This window comes from Acartia tonsa, chromosome 7 (genome assembly GCF_053477335.1).
Source record: "Acartia tonsa isolate MP-2025a chromosome 7, ASM5347733v1, whole genome shotgun sequence".
Classification (NCBI taxonomy): domain Eukaryota; kingdom Metazoa; phylum Arthropoda; class Copepoda; order Calanoida; family Acartiidae; genus Acartia; species Acartia tonsa.
The window spans coordinates 17,565,367-17,590,107 of record NC_137266.1 but is presented as its reverse complement, the minus strand read 5'-3'; the positions used below and the strand labels follow the sequence as shown (position 1 = coordinate 17,590,107).

Here is a 24,741-nt window from a genome sequence, read left to right as displayed (position 1 = left end):
TATAGATTAATTCTTATGTAATAAAGAGTGGCTTGTTAGTTGATAAACATTGGGTAAGGAAGATTAAACTTTTAAAGATTAATTCAACCATCATTGCCCCTTCCCTGCCGAAGAGACCGAACAATAAAATTACTTTGATTTTTCCCCCAGGAGGTTTTCCCTCCCAGGTTTCATGAGAGAGATATTACCTTTATGTACCCATATCTGCTTAATAGACCAAGTGTGTACCAGGTTTGATATCCTAAGTACATTATTTTTTTTAAATTTTACATCAGTTTTTTTCATATAGGGAGGGCACTGGCCTGTTTATTACACTAGTCTACACATTTTTATAATGACGTTTTATTGTTCGTTGGCTAAACAACTTTCGGGACTTTGTGAATTTTGGTTGGTTGGTTGGTTAATTAGGTTGAGTGTTCAAACTTTTAACCTGTAATTTCAATCTACATAAGGGGTTATTTTGTGTATCATCATTTGGAATGTACACAAATTTATTGGCCATTGTCTCATCCCTTTAGAGCCCTGAAAAGTTACACAATAAATTACCAGGAAATATATCGTCAAATCTAAAAATCCATTTAATTGGCCCAGAGCTTACTAACCATCAAAGAAAGCATTTGTCTTGTAAAAGATCTCTAAAACTCCGCCCATCTCCTTGTGAATCTTAATGGTTAGCCATTTAAACATTATCTCCTTGCCATTATATCTAGTAGTTGTTATGGAAAACTACAATGGTTAGAGTGCCTGAAACCATTTTTTTACTTTCTTGTATAAAAGTACAGGATGTATGTTATATGTATGTTTATAGTGAAAGAAACCGACATGGTTTCAACTTAAATTAAAAGTGGAATGTAGAATACCCCCCCCCCCCCCCATCCTTCCTTCAAGTAGCAGTTAAATACTCGATTTTACTTATAAGAACAAGGCCATCTTAAATAATGAACTGGGTATTTTCAAATTTAATGTATGTACTTTTTTCCCTTAAAATCCTCCAATCAAAACAGAAATAATCCTATTTTAGGTTGTAACATAATTTGTATTTATATATTTTTTGTAAATGCAAATAAACCTATTAATGATAATTTTCCTTAGTAGATGTCTTATAAATCAACAATAGGACAGCGAAAAGAGTCAGGTGTGACATCATAAAAATACGTCTCTTTTTAGGGTTTTCTTTCCCACACTTCTCCTCACATCCTTCCTTTTTGGACGTATTTTTATGACGTCACACACGATACTTTCAACTGTACCTCAACAACCTGTTACTTTTCCTTATAAATAAAATTAAAAATAGATTAATTTTTCCAAGCTTTTCAAAGTGTTTGAGTAGATGATTGGTTTCCATCTTCTAAAATAATCTTGTCAGCTACAGGGAAACAGGGTAAGAGTAGAGAAGAATATTAATCTTTAAATAAATCCAAAAGATCGAAGTTCTTCTAAAAAATATTTTGGATCATGTAAAGCAAACGAAGAAGCGGATTTCGTCGTATTTTCGCAGTGACGTTTGATAGGTTATTTTAGGTTAGGTTAGGTAAGGTAAATGTTAATGATTGTCCTGCAGTGGCTATAAATAGGAGAAAAGCTACTATGAAAATACGACGAAACCCGCTACTTCGTTTTCTTTCCTTAGCTGGATCTTTAAATTATTTTAGTGATGAGCCAGATCGGGGTGAGCCGAATTTTAGCTAATCACAGCGCGGCATTTCATAAAATGCTGTGCTCTCATTGGTGGAAAGTTAGCTCACCCCGATCTGGCTCACCACTAAAATGATTTAAAGATCCAGCTCTTGATTCAATATTTTTTGTAAATATTTCCCCCCCGTCAAAACATTTCTTACTTGGTCAAGCTATGGTACTCAAAGACATGCTTTTATGATTTGAGGAACATTATTTACTTATTCAATTGACCTATCTCTCACTCACTGACTAGGAAGGAAGTGAAGCTTGAAAATGATATATTTACTCAAGATCAAGTTGAAACAAATCCATTTACAGAAATATTGAGAACAGATTTATTTTATATTGGAGAATTTTGATAAACAAAAAATGATCCAATTTATTATATGAAAATCTTCTAATTCTTATAAAAATATAATGTACATATTTTATTTTATTTCAAAAAAATTTTTTTGTAAGCTTGTTGTTTCTACGCTAAGCTTGTTTATGAACCTTAGTGTCCTTGTTATTATCTTAAATACTTGTAATGCTTTTTATCATACTATGCAGCTCCATCACCAGAATCTAGGGGTTTTATGTTGGAAGCTGAATAGTAGCCCAAAACTAAGCCAAAATCTGAAGCCTTCCAAAAATGTAGAATTTAGAAAAAAAATAATGTTACTTTTTATATCTAACTAGCGGCTTCGCCCCTAGCCTCTAGGGGCTTGGCCCCCAAGAGGTTTGATAAAACCAAATTTTCGTATTTTAGATTTGAAATAAGAATGTAAAAAGAAAATGTCCCATCCCCCAAGAAAATAGTTATAAACCTTTCAGGGACCTATGAGAAGCTACCCTGTAAAGGAGAACCCGATCGGTTCAGCGGTTAGCGAGATCCTTCGCTACAATTAAACAGACAGACAAAAAAAAAACAGACAGACATCGTTCTACTTTGTATTATAGATATGAAAAGCTATTGTTCAAGTGCTTCAACGGTTGTAATATAGCTTTACAAATGCCAACTATTCTTTTATAAGATGTTCAGAATATTACGTAACTATACTTGAACCTTGGATTAAATAAAAGTTTGGTTGAATTGCTCGAGTGAGGTAAAATTTTGCAAGATAAACAAAACAAATCAATTAAGAAGTTTTATCTCAACTCTAAATTATCTATATATTTATGTCAGTTTAGTTCAATATCTATTACTCAATCCAAGATTAGTTATTTCTGGCATCGTATTATAAACAGCCTTTCGCGTACATTTTTATATTAGTAGAAAACTGGTTATATTACGATGCTAGACATCATTTTTCAGTATGGCTGAGAACCGGTTCTAATCCACTGAGTGTTAATCGTTTGCGAAGCGATATGGAAAAATACATTCTTTTTGCCCCTTTATGGAATTTTTATATTATAAAACAAGTCATAATGTAGGAGAATATGAAAAAGTTTATAATTGTAAAAGATTTAATTTCGATAAATTAGTATAATAAGACAATGGGCGATAAATTGATCTACGTCCATAATGATGGTAAATTTCCTTAGTAGATTAAAAGTACAGGTGCAAAAGTTTGGACCCTGCTAATTTTACCCAAGTTTTAAGCAAACGAATGAGAGAATGTGTAGGTTACCAACCATCAGAATTTATGTTTCTAAGTTCCCATCCCTCCCTGAGTTTAAAAAGCGCGCGAGTCTTTTTCAAATAAATATTAATTGTGCCCTACTGACTAAAAAATGACCAATGTAATGCAGTCATTATTTAAATGGAGCTTGATCAAAGGATCAAAATAAGTAAAATGGAAAATATTAGAAACACTACTTGAGAGATATATAAACCTATCTAGTTTAATATTTATTTAGATGAAATTCATTCACTTTGCATAAAATCTGCTAAACAAACAAAATTTGAAAATATTCCTACTCTGGAGTTTAAATTGATAATATGATACACTTCAAACACAACCAATCTTTTAATCTGTAGATATCTAAATTCATATAAATTTCTTCAAATTTATCGTTTTATTATCTGTCTAAATTTCAGTTTCTCATGTGATTTTTTTAAATCTTAGAAGCGAAGCTACTCTATAATCCGAAATGTTCCAACGTCCGTGTAAGAAATTGAATGGGTAAAACGTGAATTTCTCAGCTACTATTCAAGATAGTGAGCTGAAATTTTTGTTGAAGATTCCCTGAGAATCTTTTATATAATTTCCATTGTATATCGATTCGTATGTCATGCTTAATAGATAAAATATATTAGTTTATATACAGTTTAGTGATTTTATATACATATTATTTTTCTTTCTTGTTTGTGATTACTGAAAATCTGCTCTATGACTCAATCTGTTCGTTTATCTTTATGTTTCACTACTTATGGATGTTGTCATCCTTGTTATTTTTTTTCCAAATTTTCTCTATTTCTTTAAATCTATCAATCTACTTTATTTTCATCTTTTATCTATCTATCTAACTAACCATATAATATAATATCTGTCAGTTAGAAAATGATTCTATGTTTAATATTTTTTTTCCTTTACATATTGTTGTATTTATTATATCCTAATTTGTATATTCATAAATGATATATACAAACCAAAGCCACCATATGTAGACTGCATAAATAGAAAAGAATAAGATAATATTAAACAGGAATAAATAAGTCCACACCAGTAGCGCTGCAAGGACAACACAAATGTATAAAAAAAAACTTTTTGCTTTTAATTATTGCTAAAAAGCGGCTAATATTGCCAATATATGGTCATATATGAAATATACTTTATAATTTTAGGAATCGTCATGAAGAAATCAAACACCAATATGACATAGCAGGTGGGTGAATTCTATTTATGTAACTTATAGAGGCAGAAGGCAATTAATTATAGAGTAGCAACGCCCAATCAGCCAAAAGTCAAGTTATATGTATATCGAACTATTGAATATACAGATGTTAATATGAAAAGAATAAATCATCGTTACCAAAAAGTTTAACTGTTATTATTATTCTAATTATATGATATGCATCTCAACAGTTGGTATATCCCCCAAAAGTGATATTGGACCCCTATTTCTTACTATATAAATTAGAAAACAAGAATTATGTCCATAAGGTTCAGACAAAATTACCCCTTCTGTAGATTACTTTTTTGTTGGAAAGTTAAAACACTACTAGTTTGGAACCAACCAATTAAAATTCAGTAAAAGTACCCACAGTTTTTGAGCCAACGAATGAAATGTAAAATGGATAAAATTGCTTTATTAAATTCCCTAATATTTTCAAAGGTGGGTTACGAAAAATTACCAAAATACTTAACGCAGAAAATGAAAAAGTTGGAGAGCACATAAAGAAACATTTATCATTGAATGATTTTTATGATTAGACTCAGATTAATCTTATATTCATTCAAAAAAAATCCTCTAACTATCATTAATAATCTGATAAAGATAATAAATTTGAATTTAAAAAGCAATCAGACTATTTGCTTACATTCGCAGGCTAAGCCAACCCAAACTCAAGACCAGCAGATACAAGCTAGCCACACAAGTTATGGTCATATAAAGCTGCAGCTGCTAACAACTGGATACCGACATTTGAACTGTAGCTGTTCTTTTCAGCTACCAGAGAGGATAATCTGCAGCTGCAGCTAGCGGCTCTAGAAAAGGGCGGCTGCAAACCTATATCTGACCCTAACATATAAAAAAATCCAACTTAATAACAAGGATATGCTTTAAAATTATGCAAATTCATAAAAAAAATATCCAATATGTAAGATTTTATGGCATAAAATTACACTCTGATTTTTTGGGTCTATGCGTGTTTGTGTTTGAGGAATAGGTAAATAAATTGAAAAAAAATGTTGTTTGTTCTATGTCAGAAAAACCTAAAACCATTCATAGACTTGAATCTAAAGATAAAAAAGTCTGATACAATCCTGGGACATATGTAAAGCTTCCCTTAAAGGGAGAACCTTTCTGTAGTTATTTAAATGTTAAGCTTAAGATAAAATATACTACTTTTTATGTAGATGTGGAAAATATTACAGTAATTTTTTTTCTTGATCTTTAAAAAAAATTTCATGTATTCCTTTATTTGTTTAATTTAAAAGTGAGTGTTTGCGCGCGCGGGAGCGCGAGCGACGGATCCAGAGCGTAATTTTTATCCAATTTGCGTGGGTTGAAAATTGTTCAAACTTTGAATATTTTTGAATGGGAGATTATTCGTGGATTTTTCATAACCTGGTTTGGCTATAATTATATTTTTACAAAATAACAACTAAAAAACCTCTAAATCAACTGATCTAAATCTTAAAGAAGCTATGGTTTTTCGGTGATAAAATAAAGTAAAAGTAAAAAAAAACATAGTTTCAAAAATGAAGGATCTAAGAATAGTAAAATATTCGTTTAAAAGACTTATTTCGCATTAAACTGGCAAACATGAATAGCAGTGAATACACAAGTTGTATTGAGAATTATTTCTCAGTCTTGTGCCCTGTAATAATATTCAACGTAGGGCAGGTGTGCGTGTGCTATAGGCGCATTTTTAAAAGCGTAGCTTTTCTACAATTAGGTTAGGTCTGTACGTTCGTAATGGATAACTCTTATCATTATTTTACGCATTTATATTTTTTTTAATGATTGCCAATGATTTATAAAGCAGAATAACCCTAAAATCGTTCCCAGAAAGTGCTTGGGTCTATTTAAAACATGTAATTTTTTAAAACTTTCTTGATACATTAAACCAATAACTTTAATCCAGATGATGGTAAAATTTGTTTATCGTCATTTGGTATTATTATAGATTTATCATTTATTATTATCAATAAGATTCCTGTTGCTTTCTAACATTATTTAAATGCAATTAATAATATTTCTACAAAGCTAGTTCAAGTAATAATTTGACATGTGCTCATATTTCTTATCAAATTTGATGGTTGGAGGTCAAAACTTGATAACAATTATCTAAACTATAATTATAAATCGCATATGGCAATAAAAATAAGAAATTATAAAAGAATAATGTTAAATACAAATGGCAATTTAGCTTCAAATTAATTAAATAAACTTTAAATACAGTATGATCCCGAAATTCCACAAAAAAATGTTTCTTTAGTTTAAAAAAATCATTAATTTGGAACTGTCATTAATGAGTTTTAAGAAACAAAAAATTATAAAACTTAACTTTAGTTTAAATTGTTTTTGCTTTATGACCTACAAGCATACATAAAAATAAGAATAAATTATATTGTTGCTGCGCTTGTTGCTTTAAAGAAATCAAAGTATCATTGATGAAGAATGATAAATTAAGATGAATCCATATCTTATCTGTAGCCTATTTTTTAAGGTCCAAAAAAGGTGTCAATACACCTTCAGGCAAATCAACAGAGTCAAATACTTTAAAAATAATCAATAAATTGATAACTACGCCATTTATTTTGGAAATAAAAATAAGATTACTTTCATAAAGTACAAAGTTTTGGAATATTTTCATCAGAAATATTAGTGGATATTTTACAAGAAAATTATTTAAGTATTAGTCTCAGATTGATAGTTGTAGATCAGTCATTACAATCAAAGACATTGTTAATTTTTCTAAACAACAAATGGTGGAACTAAGCAGAAAGAGATTGAGGTTAGGGAATGTTCACAATTTTTCTTTATGTGTTGTATGTATAGTTTATCAATCTATGGCTATTTTATAATATATTAAAGTTAGTATGTTTTCCACCCTTTTAAAAATATACACTATTCTACGACATGAAGATAATTGCGATTTTAGCAATCATTTTCAATTCATTTTGTCTCTTGTAGAAGTGATTCAAGCAATATTAGCTTGGTCGTTTTATAATTCAATTTGTCAGTCCTTCGGTGCGTCTGTAGTATATCTATAAAAAAGGGGATTTTCTTGTCTGCTATTTGATATAGACTGATTTTTTGTAAACAACAGTAAATGTTTATTAGATGATTTACATTTTCGACTTATTTTATCCATCCATCTGTCTTTCAATGTTTGTAACCGTTAGTGATATTAATCAAAGTTTGCTATAAATTACTGCCTAATAGGAGATCTTACATAATTGTATTACTGAAATATGCGGCCGGTTGTACACATACATACTAGGGAGGTAGGGAAAATTTATTTATTACACTAGTCCCCAAAGTTTTATAATCAAGATTTCTTATTCGTTGGCTCAACAACTTTGGAAACTCTTATTGAATTTTGATTAGTTGGTTCATTAAATTGAGTGTTGAGTGTTCAAACACTTATTGTAATCTGCATATTGTGTTCTTATCTTAAGTGCTGTACATCAATTTATCGGCCATTGTCTTATTTCTTTATATCCCTGCATACATACTATACATTCTTGATAATTAAATTATTAACAACGCATATCACATACATCAAACTTTAATACACAATTATCTACTCCCTACTCCTTTATACAAATTGCTCAGGGAAACAGAGATTGGTGAATTGAAGATGAATTTATCACAATATAATGCAAAAATATTGGCTCAATTAAGTTTTAAACTGCAAGACCATTACACTAGTAATATTAAAGTAAAAGAATAGAGGGGACATGACTCTACCCACGGGGTGGGAGCCCTGTGCCGACTTTCAATTGTGTCTTTGAATAATGATTAATGGAATTGGAAATAAAACCCAGCTATGTCTCCACAATAGAACAGAAAGCTAGCTAGCAGACGAAAAAGGTCCCCGCAACTTGGTCCAGGTAGTTGTCTGGGTTATACATCTACACTTATACATTTGTTAGGTGAACGATTACTTTATCTTTCATTAAGTTATACCTTTATCCCTAAAATTTATAGACAGTCTGTCTGATAGATTATTATTAGATCTATAAGTAGAAGCATTATTGGAATATTGTAGAAATATGAATCTTATTATCCAATGATGTATTGTTTCATAGATTTAGTAATTTTAAATTATGAGTACTTTGAATTTAATGAATGCTTTGTAGAGGTCAAAAATTAAAAAAAACAGCAAAAAAAATTGGTTTTAAAGTTTATGTTTTTTTATATACAATTGATAAAATCAAAAATCTAAAATTGAAAATAGATTTAATTAGATTGTTCAATAGATTTATTGGATATAGTCCCTTTTGTGACATCGCCTCTTAAGGAGCGTTTCGTCGTTTTTTACACAGTAGCTTTTCATTGGTTATTTTAGGTTAGGTTAAGTGAGCGCCCCGCAGGAGAAAAACTACTGTGAAAATACGACGAAACTCCCCTTAGAGGCGATGTCACGATTTATTTTAGGCTCAATATATGACTTGTGGAAAATTACTATCACAGAACAAGTTTTTAAAAATATTACTTTTATGTTTTATGCAAAAATGCTTTATTATTATATGCTGGTCAAAAACCTAACCTGCTAAATAAATTGAAAGAACCCAAATCAAGTCAAAGAACTAAAGCTTTATAAAAAACGATCACACGTACTAGTAGAGCAAAAGAAAAAATGTTACTTACATGCGACATCTAAGGTTGCATTTCTGCTGATGGTCGTGCCACTTGAGCTACTTGCCAGGCACCAATACACGCCAGAATCCTAAATACAAACAGAAAATAAATAACATATTTTTTCATGCGAATTTTAAATCAGTAAAGTTAAAAATCTTGCATTTCTATGAGGTTATTATAATGGCTTTCTTAATATGAACACAGTTAATAGTTTTTTTTTCTTTTCTTTTTTTGATTGTATATTTTCCGTTCTGCCTTTCTTTTCAATATTTTATGAGGCATATATTTATTTTTGAATTAAGTAAAATTGGCTTTATTCATAAATAGGCCTTTATGAAGGAGGGGGTGGGGGGGGGGGTAAGTCGACCAAACTTAGCTTTAGAATTTTTTTTGTGACGGAGTAATTGTTTTCTAGGGGTGGTTTCTCTTTGTAAGTTGGAGACACCCTATCTCAAATAGTTACAAAACTTCCTTGGACCTGTATGAAGATTCAATGTATAGAAATATCCGTCCAGCAAGTTAACAAGATCTCAAACTTAGGACAGAAAACCAAACGTATATCCTATTACTGTTATACAAGAATAACATTAAAATATTGACGTATTTTTTATACTGCTGTGATACTTATGGAAAGTAGTGTCCTTGTTTACTTTTACTTTTATTGTAAATATGCGACCCTGAATATCTGGACATGAATTAGGTGTGACTAAATGTGTAAAGGATTTTCCAGTGTGGCTTCGAAAACCGGTTAATATCCGCTGGATAAGAACCAGTTCTCAGGCATACTAAAATAAAATGTATAGCATCATATTACAGGCAATTTTCCACAAATATTCAAATAAAAATTACAACATAATGTACTAACATAACTGGTTTTCATCTTGTAATTTTCATTTCATTATCCGCGGAAAGCTGTTTATAATACAATGCGACAAATAACGAGTCTAATATGTAACCTTTTTTCTATTTACACTGATAGATTGGATAAATTACTCACATAGAAAAGGATGAAAGGATTGTGTATTAGAATGAATATAGAATATAAGTGGATATTATGACAGTGCAGTGGAAAAATTGTCGGCAATTTAGGTTGCTAACATGGACATCGCTTATTGGTCAGTTCATTAATCCTGTAAGATGAGAGAGGATGGAGTAAATAGGGGGAAAATGGGGGGATCGTTATTTTAGCCAGCTACAAGTTTCACTTTATTGGAGAACATGATAATCTGGTGTAAGATCCAAGTAATATTGAATAGGCGATATTAACTGTTTTGCTAAAATCAAAACATGGTAAAATGTGATTGCTTATCTCTATAATGGCTGATTTTATTTTCCCAATTAAACTTGGCAAGGTTTCAGGCTAATTATTGGAAGAGGGAATGTTTTTGAAATTTTTTTGAGGGGAGTGATTTATTAAACTGTTTTGTTGAAAATAATGTATAATAGTCCAAATCCTGCCCTTAGACCTTGTTGACAAAAAACAAAAATTGTACAAATTGTAAATCTCTGTTATCCGTGTGAAAAAGGTAGAAATGAAAAGTCAGAAATAGTTGACATGTAATACTTCAGCATAAGACAGGTCAACCTTTTTTATTAGTAGCGAGGCTACTCTATAATTAATTCTGTCTGTCCGTCCATCAATAAGTCTGTCAGTACGTAACGCCATGGGTAAAATGTAATGTCTGTCTGTCAGTCAAGTTAGATACGAAAGTTTTGACCGTCTTTTAATCCATGATTTTTGTGTGCTTTGCTACTTATGGATGTTGTCATTCTTGTTTATTTCTCTCAGCCTTTATTTATTAGACATGAAGGCTTTTTCTAGGCATTTGTAAATCTCTTTTAGAGCAAAGGTACTCTACAATTTTATGCCATTTCATACTTTTTGCAGACTGTATTTGGACTATTTTTATTATTAGCTAAGTATCTCTTTATATTTCTTTGTTTTTCTCTTTTCCAAAAAATGCTAGAAATTGCATTTTTTTACTGTGTGATTCTGAAAATGTTTTAAAAATGTGTCTGTCTGTTCGTCCATTAAGCTATATTGTTTACTTTGCTGAAATTAGAATTAATTTTGTGAACATATTTATTTAGTTTAGTATGTTTGAGCATTTTTTCTCTAACTCACTTTGTCCTTCTGTCTGTCAAGCTGTTCTTGATTTTGAGTTTTGCCAGCCTTGTATAAACTACAAATGTCAAAAGCAATACTTGTAATAGCAAACAGCAGACGGTCTTTATTGCTTAGAATTTGTAATATCATGTAGAAGATTAGAATATACAAGAATAATCTATCCCAAAAGAAAATTCAAATTAATGTTGATTTTCTTAAAATATATTGACTAGTAAAGCTTTTTAAAAAGGTGCAATATAAGTTTCATATCTTTATTTTTTATAGATATATAGATTGTAGATTTGTTTTTACTTTTGTAATACGACTAATCAGCACTAAAATCCAGGACCGTAGTGAACAAAGAAGGTTAAATTTTTCTATGACCCTTTATTTCACTCATAGTAAACCAGAATTTCATAAATTGGCGGAACGATTATTTTATCACATATTGTACTATCCCTGTATTCCATGACTGCAAGCCTTTACCTGATCCTTCTTGTTATGTACAGCACGTAGAAAGAACAGGCTTCCATCTGGCAATATTATCCTGAAATTAAACATTGTATAATGGATGTACAATATACATGGATATTATGACAGGCTTCCATCTGTCAATATTATCCTGAAATTAAACATTGTATAATGGATGTACAATATACATGGATATTATGACAGGCTTCCATCTGGCAATATTATCCTGAAATTAAACATTGTATAATGGATGTACAATATACATGGATATTATGACAGGCTTCCATCTGGAAATATTATCCAGAAATTAAACATTGTATAATGGATGTACAATATACATGGATATTATGACAGGCTTCCATCTGACAATATTATCCTGAAATTAAACATTGTATAATGGATGTACAATATACATGGATATTATGACAGGCTTCCATCTGGCAATATTATCCTGAAATTAAACATTGTATAATGGATGTACAATATACATGGATATTATGACAGGCTTCCATCTGGAAATATTATCCAGAAATTAAACATTGTATAATGGATGTACAATATACATGGATATTATGACAGGATTCCATCTGGCAATATTATCCTGAAATTAAAAATTATATAATGGATGTACAATATACATGGATATTATGACAGGCTTCGTTCAGGCAATATTATCATAATCTATAGTGGATGTACAATATATATGGATATTATGACAGGCTTCCATCTGGTAATATTATCCTGAAATTAAACATTGTATAATGGATGTACAATATACATGGATATTATGACAGGCTTCCATCTGACAATATTATCCTGAAATTAAACATTGTATAATGGATGTACAATATACATGGATATTATGACAGGCTTACATCTGGCAATATTATCCTGAAATTAACCATTGTATAATGGATATACAATATACATGGATATTATGACAGGCTTCCATCTGGCAATATTATCCTGAAATTAAACATTGTATAATGGATGTACAATATACATGGATATTATGACAGGCTTCCATCTGCAGCAATATTATCCTGAAATTAAACATTGTATAATGGATGTACAATATACATGGATATTATGACAGGCTTCCATCTGGCAATATTATCCTGAAATTAAACATTGTATAATGGATGTACAATATACATGGATATTATGACAGGCTTCCATCTGCAGCAATATTATCCTGAAATTAAACATTGTATAATGGTTGTACAAAATACACGGACATTATGACAAGTGAAAAACCTTGTCAACTTAGCTAGCTAATGAAGCTCTTTTAATGGTCAGTTCGTTCATCCAGTAGTAGGGCAGGTAATGGGGTGGAAGGGGGGAATCGTTGCGTGTTTTCCTTTATTATAAATAAGAAAACCGTATGTAAGATCCCGGTAATAATATATCCATTCGTAGGATACAAACATGAAACAAATTAGTAGCACACAGGTTTGGAAACATACAACTTAGTGATAATACTTACAAAATTACCACATAAACAGCTGGGAAAGGTAAAGAGTCAAAAGAAAATATATTTTATCTTAATAACCATTAAATGAACAAACAAAAAAATTTTATTTGATCGAAAAGTAGGAAGCAAAATAGATTTTATTCATTTACCATAGATGTTCTTAATGATACAGTTAGAAAGGGCTAATTGCCTGCTTGAATATAATTAGCTTGAACTAATAATAATAATATTGAACTATTTTCATCCAACCCTTTAGTAACTAATCCTGGTATAAACAAAGTAGATACTTATATCAAGGGCATGTACGAGGCCTATTGGCTTGCTTCAACAATCTAACAGGGATAGTAAAATACAAGATATTTTTGGTAGTGCAGCTATTGCAAATACAGAATATCTTAGTTTTTTATTGATAAACAAAGTACATCAATAACATTTATTCATTGTATTTTTTTTGTTCTTTTTAAATCAAAATATTTTGCTCTTCTATGATATCAAGTACTAAAGTAGTAAGGGTTTTTGTCTGAAGCTTAAGAACTAGATAACTTGAGTTCTACATTTTTAGACGCTTAAATTGTTTTAGGCTATTTTATTCTAAGAAAAAGTCTAGGGATAGCTTTGTTTATGCACCCTTTCATACCCCTTCCAATACAGAGCCCCTAGATGTTAGGGGCACATCCGCTAGTATATTATTATAGTATTAGATAAAAAAAAAGTATGAAATGTTTAATTTGGTAAAAGACTATGACCGTTTTACGATTATGGGGAAATATGGTTGTTTCAGACTTTTTTATTTTTCAGATAGCAAAGTTTTTATTAGATTTATTTTACTGCCAAAAAAATGAGATAGATAGAATTTGGGGGAGAAAAAGAGGGAGAAAGAATATAAAAGTTTTGATTTATGCCCTAAGTTACATTCTCTCTCTCTCTCTCTCTCTCTCTCTCTCTCTCTCTCTCTCTCTCTCTCTCTCTCTCTCTCTCTCTCTCTCTCTCTCTCTCTCTCTCTCTCTCACTCTCTCTCTCATATGTTGAAAATAATCCTTTTGTTATTATTTGATATATTAGTCTTTTTATTACTACAGCATAGAAACCTATTTTCTCGTATTCATTTGAATCCGGTGGATAGGAACCGGTTCTCATGAATACGAAAAAATTATGTCTAGCATCGTATTATATCCAGTTTTCTACGAATATAGAAATGTACAATCATAAGATTAAAACTAGTCTTAATCTTTTAATTGTACATTCTATATCCGCGGAAAGCCGTTTATAATACGATACGAGAAATAACTATTCTTAACTCTTTATGGTGGCGGATCTACAATATAGATCTTCAATTGGTAACACTGCAGATGAAATGCAATTTTTACGTCTTCTATTCAAGATAGACGATTGAAATTTTTTTTTTGGAGATTCCCTAAACCGATGAGCATCAAATATACAATTTATTTGTTCCGTTTGTCTGTCAGTCTAGCTACAAAAAACTTTTATAGTAACAGATTTTAAAAACTAATGTGAAAGGTATAGGATCTCATTTATATAAATTTAAATCACTTAATCATTAATGACTACACACCTAATGGATGTAGTCACCCTTGTTCTAGGTTTTGTATGATATTATTTTCTATTTAAGACATTAATTTATGTGTTTTTATAAATTTAAACTGTTTTTGACATTTTTAATCATACAAATAAAAACTTGTTGGTTTTCAAATTATTTTTAAAAGCGAAGCTTTTCTATAATTAGGGTCGGTCCGTCCGTCCGTACGTCCGTCCGTCCGTACGTCCGTCCGTCCGTCCGTCCGTCACGAATAGCTTTTTTCGTTGATTTAGACATGTTAGAATTGTCCTATCGATTTCAAATTTTGCATGGTGATTCCTTTAGTAGTTAGGTACGATTTAGAAAGCGTAGCAACTCTATAATCATTACTAAAATGTCCGTACGTCCATTTTAAACATGTTGATTTTTTTTACTTTTTTAAATAGCTTTTTTCCTTAATTTAGGCATGTTAGAATTGTCCTATCGATTTCACATTTTGCATGGTGATTCCTGTAGTAGTTAGGTACGATTTAGAAAGCGTAGCAACTCTATAATCATTACCAGAATGTCCGTACGTTCATTTTAAACATGTTGATTTTTTTACATTTTTAACAACAAATTTGTATGTGACCTAATCATCCGATTGGTCTGATTTTTGGTATACTGATTCTTGGGACAACAAAGTACAATATTATAAGCGAAGCAACTCTATAATCAAGTCCTAAAAATGTAAGTATGTCCATAATCATTATCCTGTATCAAGCAGTTTTTCAACAAATTTATTTACAATTTTGCTTTGAATCTTATACATTCGCATTCTGATTATTCAGTTCTGACATTATACAAGTTTTAATGTCCGTTTGTCCTACCGTTTCAGAGCTTCGCTTTTATGGATGTTGTCATCCTTGTTAACTCAAGTATTTTGTCAATAAAAAAATCAATTAATAATTCATTAGAAAACTAGAAATAAATTAACAAGCAGTTATGAGTGATAATGTATAATCAACGAATATGACTTATACAATTTAAATTTATATTTAATTTTGAGATATATTTAATTTCTGTAACAATGCAATGGTTAGACAAACATACTGCATAGGTTTTAAATTGAGCTTTTAATCAAAAGAATATACAATTTTGCAAAGATTTAAAGTGTTTAAAAAGTTTTTCAAATATGAGACATACAATACACAGAAAGAATAGAAACGAGACATAAACTTTTAACCAATGAAAGTGATTCAAACATGTTTATGTTAAAACAATTTTATGTTGACAATTTATGATTTATGGTAACTTGATGACATATTATCGCCATGCTGGTAATCTTATAACGTCGACTATATGGTCAAGACTGACACATAAACATGTCGTTATTAATTGTGATTATAACTACAAAGACAGACAGAGAAAAAAGTTACCTTAAGGGATAAGACAATGGACAATAAATTGATGTACATTTATGAAACGTACAGTTAAACAATTTATACACTCCTAGTTTGAACCATCCAATCAAGTATCCAAAGTTTTTAGGCCAAAGAATAAAAGAGCATGTATATAAAAATTTGGGTAAAATTTACAGTCCCTAGCCCCTTCCCTGTTTTTCTTGCATAAAAAAAACTAAATTATCCATTGATTGTTTTTTTGAAGCACCTCTGTAACCGAAGGAAAAGAAATGAATGCAGGGATAGACAGAAAGATAAATAGATAGATAGACATTAAGATAGATAGATAGTTGGATAAAAAGATAGATAGATAGTTGGATAAAAAGATAGATAGATAGATAGATAGATAGAAAGATAGATAGATAGATAGATAGATAGATAGATAGATAGATAGATAGATAGATAGATAGATAGATAGATAGATAGATAGATAGATAGATAGATAGATAGATAGATAGATAGATAGATAGATAGATAGATAGATAGATAGATAGATAGATAGATAGATAGATAGATAGATAGATAGATAGATAGATAGATAGATAGATAGATAGATAGATAGATAGATAGATAGATAGATAGATAGATAGATAGATAGATAGATAGATAGATAGATAGATAGATAGATAGATAGATAGATAGATAGATAGATAGATAGATAGATAGATAGTTGGATAAAAAGATAGATAGATAGATAGATAGACAGAAAGATAGATAGATAGATATATAGATAGTTGGATAAAAAGATAGATAGATAGTTGGATAAAAAGATAGATAGATAGTTGGATAAAAAGATAGATAGATAGTTGGATAAAAAGATAGATAGATGGTTGAATAAAATGATAGATAGATAGTTGGATAAAAAGATAGATAGATAGATAGATAAAAAGATAGAACGATAGTTGGATAAAAAGATAGATAGATAGTTGGATAAAAAGATAGATAGATAGATAAATAGATAGATAGATAGTTGGATAAAAGGGAAGCTGTTGGGTTCAAATCTTGGTGTCTCAAGAGACAAACTTCAATACAGTTGTTACACAAGTTAGATACAAAAAGGTTTTATTTTAAAACTAGTCTGTTTCTGGTATTTTCTCCGGTAGCGAAGCTACATTACAAGTCTTTCTTTTAATAAGATAGTTGGTATGCCCATAAATATACAATTCTAGTGCTATATTCTTATAAATTATAAAAAAAACTAAATGTTTTTGGTGGTTATATTTTTCAACTAATGAAAAAAATGAAACCAAAAAAACAGGGGGACGATAAAAAAAAACACATTTTTGCAAGAGGGGACCTAAAATTTTGTGTTTGATTTGATGTCACGTAAGATCAAGTTTTATATACTTTTACGCATTTTTTTCCAATTAAGAAAATTGCACTTTAACCACAATTGCTTAACTTCTGTCCTCCCCTCTATTTTTTCCTCATCAAGTTTTTTACCTGCAAAATCAAATAATAAAGGGATTGATTAATACGCAAAAAAAAATTAATTAAAAAAAAACCAACTGACTAAATATTTTTTACAGCAAAAATACTCTATTCCTCTTTATTTGTCTGCCCGTAGGTCAGTCAGACCTCTACGCTATGGGGAAATGTTGTTTTCTCGGATGCTATGTGCGATAGACAGCTGACCAGTGTGCATCTAGTCTATACATTGTTTTGCCGTCTGTTTGTCGTTTATGTTTCAAATGAAAAAATAATATTTTTTACAAATTTCCTTTATTTCTTATTCAATGAAAACTCAACATCTATTTTCTCCTCCTTTGTTCTTTTTCCATCCATAGTATTTTTTGGATGTTGTCATCCATATTCGAAATTACTATTCCCATTTATTTCTTCCTGTATGTGTATATATTATGATTCTTTTTTATTGAGACAAAATCGTTTAAATCCGTGTAAAAATCTCTGAGGATTTTTGAAAAGGGAAAAATTTTGCACTACAAGAATACTTTCCAGACTAAGGTATTTCAAAACAATTTCCCAGTAATTAGAAATGACCATTTTAAATTGAACCTGGTCTTTTAAGATCTCTATAATGGCTTGTTTTAAAATCGATCACAGTGTCTATTCGAGCATAAAAAGCCCCTATGGTATAGGCACCATAGGGGTAGGCCTAGGGCACCCCGCAGGGGTCAGGCATACACATAAACCTTGATTAGGTGTGATAAAAATAGAATCTAGTTTCCGACTTATTTTTAAAACCTTCTTAGCTTAAAGGGGGGTAAAATCAAAGCACCTGAAATATTAGTGGAATAGATTATAGAATTCAGATAGTAACAAAATATTCTTTTATCAACTTTTAAGGTCAATAACATTATTGGATTAATTCATTAACAATAGATTTTAAGTTTCAAATATTAATATAAATCACATCGACCCTTAAGAAAGAGAGAGGTACCGAAAAATGTCTAGTATAAACTGTTTTAAATTCCTGATATGCCATTAACACATAGTCCATAAGTAAAATAAATCTATTCGATTTGCAGTGTTTTAAGCATACCAATAATAAAATTGATATTTCGTAATGAGGTACCAAATAAATTACAAAAAGAACATCTTTTGCTGTAAGTTATACCTTTTCAAGGCCCAAAACAGGCGCATCTCTTTGTCAGGCACAATTAGGACTTCTAAGACAAAGGTCGTGTAATCAAAGGGTTGGTTGTTTATAGGGCGAACCATGAGCTACACCAGGCCCCTTGTTGGTCGTTATCAAGTTATCAATATATTCATATGTTGTAAATATAAAGAAAAATATAAAAAAAATGAGTAGATATCTGAAGATATAAGAAAAAGAAATATAAATAAAAGTGTATTCAGAGTTTCCCATATTTTCTCCTGGGAAAATGACACACAGTTACTGGTGATGCAAGGATAGGACATTGGAAGATGAAACTATATAAACCCATTTCCTTCCATTCTATGTATAAAATGTAAAAGACTTTATAGAGATTGATTTCTTGTGAATTATCTTATCCCTTCATTCATTCACTGAGACACATTTATAAAAAAATTACCAGGGATTTAAGCATTGAAGATATGTGTCAAAATTAAAAGAGATTGGGCCTGTTATGGTATTTATTGGTTTCACAATAATTACAACTTCTAAAAATAAATTTGTAAAACAGTTATAAAAAAATGGCTTCAAACCTGACAAATACAAACCTGTACTATCATATATTGGTAAAATTTATATAATACCAGGAAAACGAACTGTTCTGTAGAAATTTTTTAGAGAAAAAAAAGTGCCTTTCTATCCAAATTTAAGTTTAAGATGAAAAAATAACCTCTTCGATCATTAAAGAACTTCTGGAATTTAAAGTAAACTTTGAATGAGTGTACCTGTGTGAGCTTGGGTCGGCAGGAGCTGTGGAGACAGGTTGTCCATCCTTGAACCAGTCTACCATTGGTTCTGGTTCACCAGTAACCTACATCATTATTAAGTTATAAATATTTGAATTATATTGCATAATTTTAACTATAGTGGGAGGGGTTGTAAATAAAACTGGTACCCAAAGTTTATAACCATATTAACTTCTGCGATGGCTCAAACAAATTTGATACATTAACTGCAATTTTATTGGCCAATTAAAAACTAGCAATCTTGAGTGTATGTAGAGTGTATTTTATTTTGATTACTACAACAAAAAAATATACAGAACCTACCTTACAATTGAGGGTAACAGGTTCATTTCTGGTGACTATTGTGTCCCGTGGATGCTCTATAATCTGGGGAGCTTTCTGACAGTTTCCATAACTGAAACAAAGCATAAATGAATAAGATGTAACCATGAAAAAGCCAACGAATAAACGTTTGTAGATTTATTAGGTCATACTTTAGCTTAACAGACAACCAACCTTTTTATTGTCAGTACTTATATAAAAGTAATTGGATCTGTGTCTATAGCTAGCAGCTAGATTAAAATGGTACACCTCTACAGTAAACTTTCTAATAGGTCCAGGTTTAGAAAATATTTGGCGATGGGCATCTTCACCCTGCTAAAAGATATCGTACCTAGAAAAATTTCTACCTCAAAAAAATATTTAACGACCTTTTTTCTAAAACTAAACTGAAAAGTGTAGGTTCGACTCGCCCCCCTTCCTTCCTCAAATGTCAGAAAACCGTCCTGGAATTATGATGTCCAAAATTGGAATGAATAAAAATATTTATTATCCATATGTCAACTAGAAAATTTTGCAAAATCCTACAAGGACAATTCAAATGCAAGAGTTTCGTAGAGGATTCAGATATTGCAATTTATTTCTGCCCACCCCCCTCTCTGCTGTTTGAATAATTGGTGAAAGCAAAACAGAAAACAGACGATAAGAAACTTTAATAGAAGGCAAATAGGTAATGCGTTGGCTCATAAAAAGGGCAAATTTCAAAGATATGCTATCAACCCCCCTCCCCATTTTTTTGCATTCTACTACATGACAGATCTACTATTCCAATAAAAATAAAATCCTGACAAAACCTTTTTTGATCACAATCTAAAATTGGAAGGCAATGAAATTTGTCCAAATTGTTGTATATGTAGTTTATATTCATGGGAATATACATAAATAAACAAGGATGACAACATCCACAAATAGTCAATCACAGAAATAAGATTGATTTTGTGCTTTCTTTAAAGTGCTTAGCGAGAAATCAAAGTTCCACCACCTTACTTTTGGTAGTTTTTTTTCTTTATGCCTAAACCATTCCAAGGCCCTTTCCCTGCGGCGTCATATCACAACCCTGCGGGGCTTCCCTTCACCCAATATCACACAACCTAACCTATCCAAAAGTAACACACAATCACACAAAAAATCTCCTTTCCCTTTTTTTCGTTATGGGACAAAATAACTCAAAATCAGCCATGTGACGTCATAAAAATGAGGGATTATCTCTTTTTTAGGGGTTTTCTATCCCCCTTCTCCTCTCATCTCCCTCATTTTTATAGCGTCTCATGGCTGATATTTGAGCCACTTTGTCCCACTAACCTCTTTTCAATTCATTTCAAATTTTAAAACATTAAGAACAGCCAATATTATAACGAATATCCTTCGTTTTCATGAATGTTTCCATCCTTGTTATATCAAATAATTTTTCCCAATCTAAAATTGGACAGTAAACTGCCCCAAACTAAAAGCCCCCTAATTACAAATAGATTGATTTTCCTCATAAATGCTCACATATTGTATAATTGTATCAATACATTTATAATTTGGATAAGTTAGGACAATTCAGATAAACTATAACACATCTTTAGTATAAGTGTGTATACAGATAACTACCTCCACCGCTTTTTTCAATGAATTTTTTCGTCTGCTAGCAAATTCTTTTTCTGCTAATTGGATGTGTTAATATTCCCGTTACTATTAGTTGATTTTCAAAGACCCAATTGAGAGTCGGCGCAAGGTTATTGCGATATGGAAATATAAGTTAGTTAAATCTTTCTCTCTCTAGTGTTTTATTCTAAGTAATACTATTTTATAATTGTTTATGTCGATGAATTCTATTAAGATAGTCCATGGTTATTAGAGTTTAATTGTTTAATCATACGTCGACAAAAGGACCATTTCCAATAACAGTACAAAAGTTTAAAAGGGTAATAAGTTATAATTATCAATATGACAAAAAATTATACCATTTTTGAAATGTCCTCAATAAACTAAATTCATCAGGCCTATTCCAAATATACAATACATATGCTTTACAAGAAATATTTACTTAAAGACTGTAAATTATTAGTCAAAAAATTGATCAAAACAAACAATTTTTGTCCATATCAAGTAATCTAAGATTAATTTCCTCCCTCTTGGTTAATTTGATTTAAATTTAAGTCCAAAGAGATATACTTTTCAATAAAACGATTTTAACATGAAAGAAAGTTTAATTTTGGCGGATTTTCCCTCAAATTACCTAGCGATCACAGAATCCTATTTCCTTATTTTGAAAAAAGTGGAAAGGGGTTAGTTTTTGGTGTGTTAATATAACGAGTATAATGTAACCCTGCAGGGTCAAAGCTAGAAACTATCCACAGTAGGCAAAAAGGTGGTTTGTACCTACAAAAAAAAATTTTCTTTTAGCTCTAAAGTGGTTTGATTTCTAACCTTTTCTTGAATAGCCCTTGACGGTATATTTGACTGAATTTAAGTGTATGCCTTTAGGCAATAAAAACTAGATAAGGAACCCTAAATCCAAACATTGCATGAAATTGATGCACAAATAAAGAAAACAATAAATGGTATGAAATTTTGTTAATTCAAATCAGAGAAAACAAATTTGCCAACGTCGTTGGGGAGTTAATGGGTTCGAATCTCGGCCCAAACCTCGTAATAACTACTGTCGTAACTCATGCTACTTTTTTAGGTACGCGATTTTTATAGGGGGAATGTCTTGGCCCAATAAAAGGCGCAACTTATTACCATTTACAGTTAGTACTTCCTTATAAAAATCGTTAAAAGGAAAGTTAGTGACGTAGGACCTAAGTGGTTATCAACAATCTTCAGAAATATTTCAAATCAATCAAAATACCTTTCACTTTATCCCTGAACTGAAGGCAATAAAAATGAGGACTCAAATCAACATAATGCCCCCACTTTACTTTATATTCCTTTTTTACTCATTTTGCTTAATTTTCTATTTCTATTTTTTAGAAGATTTTTTATACAGAATGAATGTTCCAAACCATTTTTATTGATATGTAATAAAAGTATCTGTATCTTCAAATCTATCTACTTCTCTCAAGAAGGTAAAAGAACCTATGAAGATATGTATACCTTTAAAGAAGAGGTTAGGTACATATATATGTATGTATATATATGTAAATTTGTCTATTTATTTTGCATAAATAGATATATCTAATTAGGATGTAATTGTAGATGAACCTATGTTAAAAGGGGTATACATTATTGGTTGTTTGGTTTTGTTTTTGTAAAAAATATTTTTGTCAATTTTTCTTCTTATTTATTAATAAAATGTTTTATATTCAGTTATAAATGTTATGATACAGTCCATCTTATTGTAAGAACTGTAAGATGTAGTATAACAAGGATGGCAAAGTAGAGAAGCTCTAAAATCAGAAGAAAGGTCAAACGAACAATTACTCTTGTAGAGTGTCAGTAATTAATAATCAGAATATTAATTTTTAGGTTTATCGAAATTGTACATAATTTTGTCGCATAATTGCTTAAATACAGAATACAGTAACAGAGCTAGCCGTTACACGAAAAAAGTTGACTGTTAACGAAATATGGACCAATCATAGAAAAGCTTTGCTTTTAACAAGGATTGCAACATAAACATTAGTAGTGAAGCACAAAAATCAAGGATAGTCAAACAGTTAAAAAGAGTTATAGAGCAGTTGTCTAGTAGTCCTTAAAAAAGGGAGGAGAAACGATAAAGCCGGACCATGTAAGTCCTATACTGGATAATCTTTGGTAAGGAGTATCTTCACAAAAATTCGTAGTTACGGACGGAGACTAAAAGTGAATTATAGATTAGCCCCGCTTCTAAAAAGACAGTAACTATAATACTCAGAGTCAAGCTATCCATAAAAATCTGGGCTTATACCCTCTAAACAGCCAATTTTACCATGTTATATAGTTATGTGTATTGTAATCTTTGTGGTGCAGATACTCTATACTTCACTATCAAATAAGAGATCCAAAACAGAGTTACCAATATCTCCATAATATTTGAGAAAGCTTAGTATTAGTTCTGAACAGGACTTGTGATATACAAAAGGAATTAAAAAGGTGATGAAAACCCTTCTCTCCTGCCAAGAAGAATTAAATCCCTCTAAAAAAATCAAATAATGATACGTGGGGAAAGAAACCTACAACTTTAGATAAATTTTCTTTTTTCATATGAATTTTATCATCCTTGTTTATTGTATCTCGCCCTCTCTATAGACAATATTAGAATTGATAAATATTGTTTGCTTGTTGCTTGAACAGTTATATAAATTGTTGTCAAATGATTTGTTTCATTATTATGTCAGTGATAGATCAACAAAAGATTAATTTTACATCTTTGTAATTATGGCATGAGTTGGATAAAGCTACATGATTGTAGGTATCATTTTATATACTTTTTAAAAAAAAGTTTGACATGAAGATTATTCAAATATTTCTTAATAACTTTAGGAGGAAAAGACAGTGAAATCTTGATCTAATCTTATTTTAAAAGCATATTGTGTGTTAAACACTAGATATTAAAATATATCTATCTATTCTCTATGTTATGTATTTTAATCTAACATTTTTGCATCATAACTCACAAAATCCTATGTTTATTTTGAAGATGTAAATATTTATAGACTGACAACAGATCCATGTCATATATTAGAAATGGACCTGTAGGGAATTTCTATTCATTTGTTTCGTAATCTACATGGTGTGTAATGACTTCCACTCATTGCCCAAAACCCAAAATGTTTTACATTCACAAAAAAATAATAGCATAGTATTATAGGTTTTTTTAACTTCTTCATAACAATGTTCAAAGTTTTTAACCGATACTTTTCCATTCATAGAAGGGGTAATTATGTTTATCACAAAAAGAGGTGTACAATTAATTATCGTCTAC

At 30.5% G+C, this 24,741-nt stretch overlaps 1 protein-coding gene across 1 annotated transcript in view; it reads right to left on the bottom strand.

The window, feature by feature from the left end:
• The window catches only part of LOC145324995 (uncharacterized), a 94,020-nt gene that overhangs the window by 60,862 nt on the left and 8,417 nt on the right, over positions 1-24,741 (bottom strand). Inside the window, exons 3-6 of the mRNA XM_080167771.1 lie at positions 19,833-19,923; positions 19,509-19,594; positions 11,729-11,789; positions 9,145-9,223 (exon numbers count right to left, since the gene is read on the bottom strand). Coding sequence (XP_080023897.1) covers positions 9,145-9,223; positions 11,729-11,789; positions 19,509-19,594; positions 19,833-19,923 — 317 coding nt within the window. The remainder of the gene's footprint in view (positions 1-9,144; positions 9,224-11,728; positions 11,790-19,508; positions 19,595-19,832; positions 19,924-24,741) is intronic.